Here is a 6,978-nt window from a genome sequence, read left to right on the forward strand (position 1 = left end):
AAAAAGAAACCCACTAACGTTGCAAAACAAATAATAAATTAAAGTTACAAACACGAATGACGGATTAAAAAGTTTAGAACAATGTTATTGATAAGGGCAACAAAGATCCATGGGGGCTAAACTTAAAAATATGGGTAAAACCATGTATTTAAAAATCTAAGGGGCCAAATGCAAATTCTTAAAAATAACTTTTTTTTACTAGCCTTTTATTCATAATCTACTCAAATTTAGGTTAATTAGACTACCAAAGTGATTAACAAATCTACAAACAAAAGATTATTCAGTCTAGTTTCTAAAATTGTTAAATTAAAATCCTAAACTTAATAAATTTACTAAAAACCCTAATTATACCTAAAAGTCAGAATTAATTCACAAAAAATACGCATTAACATCATAAAGAAAGGCCAGAACTCCAAACATGAAAAAATAATCCATTTTTGGCAAATGTTGAGACCCTAGCACTATCCAAGCAAAAGTTAGGGGACAAATTATAAATATAAATTATGGACTTAGATTAAAATCAGTGAACATAAGAATCCATTGTATAATTTTCAGAAAATTATACAATGCCTAAAACATATAAAATATCTAAAGTTACATATTAAAAGAAAAACAAAGAAAAAATATTTTCAGAAAATTATACAATGCCTAAAACATATAAAATATCTAAATCGACATATTAAAAGATAAACAAAGGAAAAATAAAAATAAATATTATGGTCCACATTGTTTAACCCAACCTTTAACATAACAAATTTGGATATTTGGATGAGGCGTCTGATCCAAACAGAAATTACCTACATGACTTTAATACAATGAATGTAAGCCCAAATGAAATATACGAGTTAGTCCAATTCAAAACTAAAGTAATTAAATTTAAAATTTAAAATAAGTGTTAGCTTTTGTTCTTAATTTGAAATACTAAAAATTAGTAATTTTTTATTATAAACTTGTAAAATTAATTCCCGTCTATCTTGAAGGAAACATACAAAATCACATAATTCATAACTTAAATTCAATTATATTGCCCGCACAAAACCCTAAAATCTAAAACCCTAATGCTAAAAATCCAAAACCCTAAAACCCTAATGCTAAAAACCTAAAACCCTAACGAAAAAACCCTAATGCTAAAAACCTAAAACCTAAAACTAAAAAATTAACGCAAAAACCGTAACCAAAAATTCCAAAAACCGCGACTGACACAACCGACAGCATTGATTTTTGGTCGGCAGCGGACGTGCCCAGTCAGCACGTCCGCGCTGACAGATGCGCAGCAGCGGAGCAGTCTGTTTCTCTGGCGCGGACGTGCCCAGTCAGCACGTCCGCGCCTGACATTTCGCAGACACTGCGCCTCTGAATTTGTTCAACTGGCGCACTGAATTTGTTGAACTTTGCAGACGGTTGACATTACGGAACTGAATTTTTTATTTTGCGGCCGTGCTGAATCAGCACGGCCGCTATAGAACAAGAAAATGCCCATGTCAGAGGTGCATTTGCGGGATTGTTTTTTTTTTAACCTATAATCTAAGAAATTAGCCCGTTCACAAGGTATGTGCAAACCCCAAGGCAACTCAAAACCCCATCCCCCACCCAAAAAAATAAAAGAACAAAAACAGAGCAAATTGGCGTGCAAAAAAATTTTTTTTTTTTGTTGGGGCAACTTGTTAGCACTTATGTTTATCAGAATAGAAAGTATACACACAGAGGTAGACCACCTCTAAGTACATCAATCAACTACAAAGCCAACAAATCAAACACAAAAGATAAAACGATAGTATTATACTACTACTAAAACACTTAAAACTCTAGGCCCTATTCAACGGCAAGCTAGCTCCAATTCTCCTTCATCCTGAACCATTCCTGCAAGAAACCAGCACGGCTTTAACATCTCGAGTAAGCCAATTGTCATCATATTCAAAATTTTCCCCGTTTCATGAAAGAGCTGTGGATTATGCATATTCATGGACTTCAAATAGTACATCTGCTAGAGCAATTCTCTATCAGAAGGGACTTTAGGAAATTCTCTTTCTTTTCACTGCAATGGCAACTACACCATCCAAGTTCTACATGTCACCATCCATTTCAAGAGAAACGGCCAAAATCTTCATGGATTTTAAATACTTCGAAAGTCATAGGGTTCATATAAATTACTCATATCTATTTCCTTTGTTAAACTTGAAATCTATTTCCTTTGTTAAACTTGAAATGACGCTCGAAAAAATAAAACTTAAAAAGATACATAATGGCCTAATGTTGTCAACAATGACAACTAGTGTGGAAATTCTATTTATTTTCCATAGGAAAATGTAGTCATGTCTAAAAATGCATGTGAACTTGCTCAATGGAATTTAATCAAATTGACCTCGACATTTTCAAAAATCTAGACAATTGCTTCACATCCTTTTACCAATATTTTAGTACTAAAACAACTAACTTAAACAGTTTTGAGCATAAATTATTTTCAAAATGAAAGAGACATATAGAATTAAATAGATGATCAGACCCAAAACCCTTGTACTAGCTCCAAGTCAATACTATTATTCTAGTCAAATAAAATTATGGCCAGATGCAGATTGTGCAATACCTGATACGTACATACAGAAAGGCTTTGCTCCATTACTGTAGTTGGATTGGATCTTTAACTAGTTCTCCTCCGAGGCTTCTGAAGTTTTCTGTTTGTTCTTCCAACCAGTTTATTCACTTGGATCTTCAACGAGTTTTCTGTTTATATGTCGCTTCTTCAACAAACGTTACGATCCATTGTGGCTTTCCTGTTGCAAACATTAGCCATCCCAAAGCAAGTCCAAGGACAATTCCAAAACCATATCCTATCATCACTGGTTTCCATGTAAATCCACTGAAGAAATCCGATTGCTCTTCTTCTTGATCTATAGGAAGTGGTGGTGGCACCTCAAAATCAGATTCGCTGCACTTCTTTGTTAGTGGGAGTCCACACAGTCCCACGTTCCCCTTGTATGAATCATTGGAAAATGTATTGAATTGGTTACCTTGAGGAATGCGTCCCACAAGATGATTCTGTGAGAGGTTTAAGAATTCAAGCGAGGTCATCATTGTAAGTTGCTGTGGGATCTCTCCATCAATTTGATTGCAAGAGATGTCCAATGATTCAAGGGAACTCAAATTCCCAAAGGAGGAGGGAATATGGCCAGAGAATCTGTTATGGGATAAGTTCAGAACTTCGAGGCCAACCAGGTTACCGATGACGTCGTCAATCTCTCCACTGAATCTGTTGCTTGATAAATCAATGGCTGTGAGAGTTGTTATGATTTGGGCTAATTCCATTGATAGCCCTTTCATAGATATGCTTAACGAATATCTGTAATCATTGTCATAACCGATATAGCCAGCGCCCAAGTACATTGCTCTTGATTCAGTTCTGTCTGAATTCATCATTGCTCTCAAGCTTGTTAGAAGCCTTATAGGTACTACACCAGTGAACTCGTTGTTGGACAGATCCATAATTTGCAACTTCTTGAATGGGCTTTTTGTTTTGAAATTATTGTCTATGGTTCCAAAGAATCGATTCGATTTCAGAACCAAAACTTTGAGCTCCTTGAGATTTTCCACCCACGTAGGGAATGTGTCATTTATTTTGTTATTCCCTACATCAAAGACTTCCAGTTTTTCACACTTCACCAAAGATCTAGGCAACTGTCCTTCAAAAAGGTTGCCCTGCAATCCAAGATATCTCAAACCATTGTTCCAGGCAAAAGTCATACCAATGCTTCCTTGAAGGCGATTATTTTTCAGATTGAGCACAGCCAGTCCGCTACTGAAGTTCCCGAAACAATGTGGAATTTCACCGCTGAATTTGTTTTCAGACATGTCAAGAAAGAAGAGGACTTCTAAATTGCATATTGAAATTGGCAGCGGACCTTGAAGCTGATTTGATCGAATATCCAATACAGAAAGACTCTTCCAAGGTGGCATGAAAGGAGTAGATATAGCATTATAAGACAGATTTAGGTAAGTTAGTGAATCCCAAGCCGTGGAAGGCAACCAACTAGGAATTTGACGAATGTTGTTGCTGGAGAGGTCTAAATATGACAAATTCTTTGAGTTTTGAATGAAACCTGGAAATTCTTTTAGCCCACAAGATGATAATCCCAACTGTCCAAGGTTAAGAAGTGAGACACCGCTGTCGATCCTACATACTAATCTATTGGAGGAAAGATAAAGGTAAACAAGGTTTTTCATATTCGAGAACATAATCAAATCAACAATGCCACTTAAATTGTTTGACGAAAGATCAAGCCATATTAGCTTCCTAAGTGTAGATATTGACTTGGGAATCGGACCTTGTAATTTATTATGATCCAAAAAGAAAAGAGCCAATGAAGAATTTCCTGTGAAATCCGGCAATGGCCCAGTGAAATTATTAAATGCAAGATCTAACAAAATCACTGATGGAAGGTGAAACAACCATGATGGAAGTGTGCCATCAAGAAAACTGTGGGTTAACAGAAGACTTACGAGATTTTGGAGACCAGATGCATTAGAAGGAAGTGGACCAGATAACGAAGTGAATCTAATGTCTAATTCTACAAGCCCTGTAAGGTTGACAACTGAAGGCGGCAATGGACCAACTAGAGGGTTGGAAAAAAGAGATAGAGAGGTTAGTTTTTGGAGATTGTTGAAAGAATCTGGAATTGGACCTGGAAATCGATTGCCTGAAAGGTCTAGTGTCTTCAGCCACACAAAATTTGAAATACTCCTTGGGATTTGTCCCACAAAATTGTTGGAACCCAGTTCCAAGTCAGTGAGTTTTGAAAGGTTGCCAATGGATTCGGGTAAAGAACCAGAGAATTGACAGCCATATAATATCAAGGAGTTTAAGGATTTCAAGCAGCCGATTGACACAGGAAGCTCACCAAACAAGTTGGTAAAACTGAGATCCAAGACTTCCAAAGAAGATATGCTGGAGTTAAACTTAGGTAAAATACCGGTGAGGTTCTCATTGCTACCTAATACAAGCGCCTGCATGTTCGGTATCTCGAAAACATGATCTGGTAGATTACCATGCATTCCTGTACTGCTAAGATCTAGATATGTTAAGGATGAAGAAAAATTCAATGGAACCTCAGATGCTATATGTACAGAAGACAGACAAAGCACACTTATCTTGGTTAAATTTCGTAGAAGCATTTGAAAATCATGTTTTTGAAGTCTTAAAGTTGTGGAGCTTGGGGGATGTAGAGAGAAATCAAGCAAAACTAACTTGGACAAGTGAGATATTTCGGATGCAATTTGGCCATTGAAATTTGAAGTCGAGAGGTTGAGGTGTGTCAGCTGTGTTAATCCACTGAACTCGCGCAAAATTCGCGATTGCTGGAAATCATTATGTGCCAAGTTTAGTTTCCGGAGTTGAGAAAGGCCGAAGAGGCTACTATTAGGACTGATGACTCCTTCAATTTGGCTGCAGCTGAGGTCTAATTGAATTATATGACCAGTGATCTCATGGCATGTGACTCCATCCCAGGTGCAGCAATCTGTACTCTCGTTCCAAGATGTGATCTTCGGATGAGGATGCTGACCAAAGTAACTACAGTAGGAAGAAAATTCATTGGATGCGCTAATCTTGAATTGCTCTTTAAACTGAAGCAACGCAAGACCTTCATCATGGTGGCAGAAATGATGCACGGAAAAAGAGGAAGCAATTGCACTTTGCAGTATGAGAAGGTGAGCTGATATTAAACAAAGCCAATTTTGCTTCTCCATTTTGGTTGGTTTGATAAAATTTAGAAGGGCGAGAAGGTGAGTCTTTTATAGAGATTTGAGCTTCAACTTTCAACCAATCAGGATACGAATTGACTTCTGCTTACAATGACCAAAAATTCTTAGCCATCACCAAAATTCTTTTTTTGTCAATATTCTTAGCCATCACCAAGATTCGAAGCCATCAACTTGGGAGAATTTGTGGACGGAATATTTAACTTGGAAGACTTGACTAAACGAATAGTGACAAAATTACTTGAATAAAATTTCTTGCGGAGTCATTGGGCATGTCTGCCGTGATGTATTGGACGCAGACTTGACATTCTTGCTCCTGTTATCCATATTAGAGAGGAGTCTTTGGCCGTGTCTTCCTTCAAGTCTTTCATGATGTATTGGACAAAGACTTTGAAACATTCTTGCTCCTTTGTCCACATTAGAGCAATGTTTTAAAAACCGGACCGTTAATTGAACCGGTGAAGTGAAAGGGTCGAGGTTCAACCGGTCGGACCGGTTCAACCCCGGTTCAATGAATTTTTTTAAAAATAATTTATATAAATATATATATGCACAAAATAAGACATGTAATGGATAATTTAATACTTTATATGATGAAAAGTTTACTATTTTCGAATAACCTGGATTTTTAAAAATAAATTTTTTAAATTATAAGTTAAAACAAATAAATTTCATCTCAATTTCAATTATATCTATCAAAAAAATCTTAAATCCAATCCAAAAATATCACAATATTTGAAATTATACAAAATTCACGTCTATACGAATTTAGACATTGTGAACTTAAATTTTAATTTACATTTTGGAATTTAAATTTACAATTTAAAAAAGGAAGTTTGGAGTTCGAAGAAAATCAAGAGAATTGAAAATAGAAATGCAAATTTGATAAGAAACAAAAAATGAGATAAAAGTGAGTGGTTGTGGTATTAAATAAATTGGATTAAAGAAAAATAATTCTTTTTTAACTTTTTTAAATTTAATGGACAAAAACAAAATTAAAATATGGAAGAAAACATCAATAAATTAAAAATAAAGAGGTTTGATTAAAAAATGAGTGGCAAAAGAAAAGATGATAGAGAGAGAGAGAAAGAGTTGAAGATTAAAAAGAAAGAGCCATGAAAGGATGATATTTTGTAAGAAAAATGGAACAAAAGAAATATGAGTATTTGTTTTATATAAATAAGTTATCAAAAAAAACTAATAAGATGTGATGGTGCAATGGTTGCT

The 6,978-nt window shown here is 35.3% G+C and overlaps 1 protein-coding gene across 1 annotated transcript; it reads right to left on the reverse strand.

Annotated features, from left to right (window-relative positions):
* Positions 1-1,707: 1,707 nt before the first annotated feature.
* On the reverse strand, positions 1,708-5,739 carry LOC113780824 (receptor-like protein 9DC3). Its single transcript, XM_027326604.1, has 2 exons — positions 2,585-5,739; positions 1,708-1,860 (listed from the first exon to the last, which is right to left on the reverse strand). The coding sequence occupies exon 1, from the start codon at positions 5,737-5,739 to the stop codon at positions 2,710-2,712; it is 3,030 nt and encodes a 1,009-aa protein (XP_027182405.1). The 3' UTR covers positions 1,708-1,860; positions 2,585-2,709.
* Positions 5,740-6,978: the final 1,239 nt, after the last annotated feature.

The sequence above is a fragment of the Coffea eugenioides genome, chromosome 8, assembly GCF_003713205.1.
Source record: "Coffea eugenioides isolate CCC68of chromosome 8, Ceug_1.0, whole genome shotgun sequence".
NCBI classification, from domain to species: Eukaryota; Viridiplantae; Streptophyta; class Magnoliopsida; order Gentianales; family Rubiaceae; genus Coffea; species Coffea eugenioides.

What these genes read in the sequence shown, in the direction of transcription:
- LOC113780824 (XM_027326604.1), bottom strand. Translation starts at nt 5,739, where the DNA reads ATGGAGAAGCAAAATTGGCTTTGTTTAATATCAGCTCACCTTCTCATA.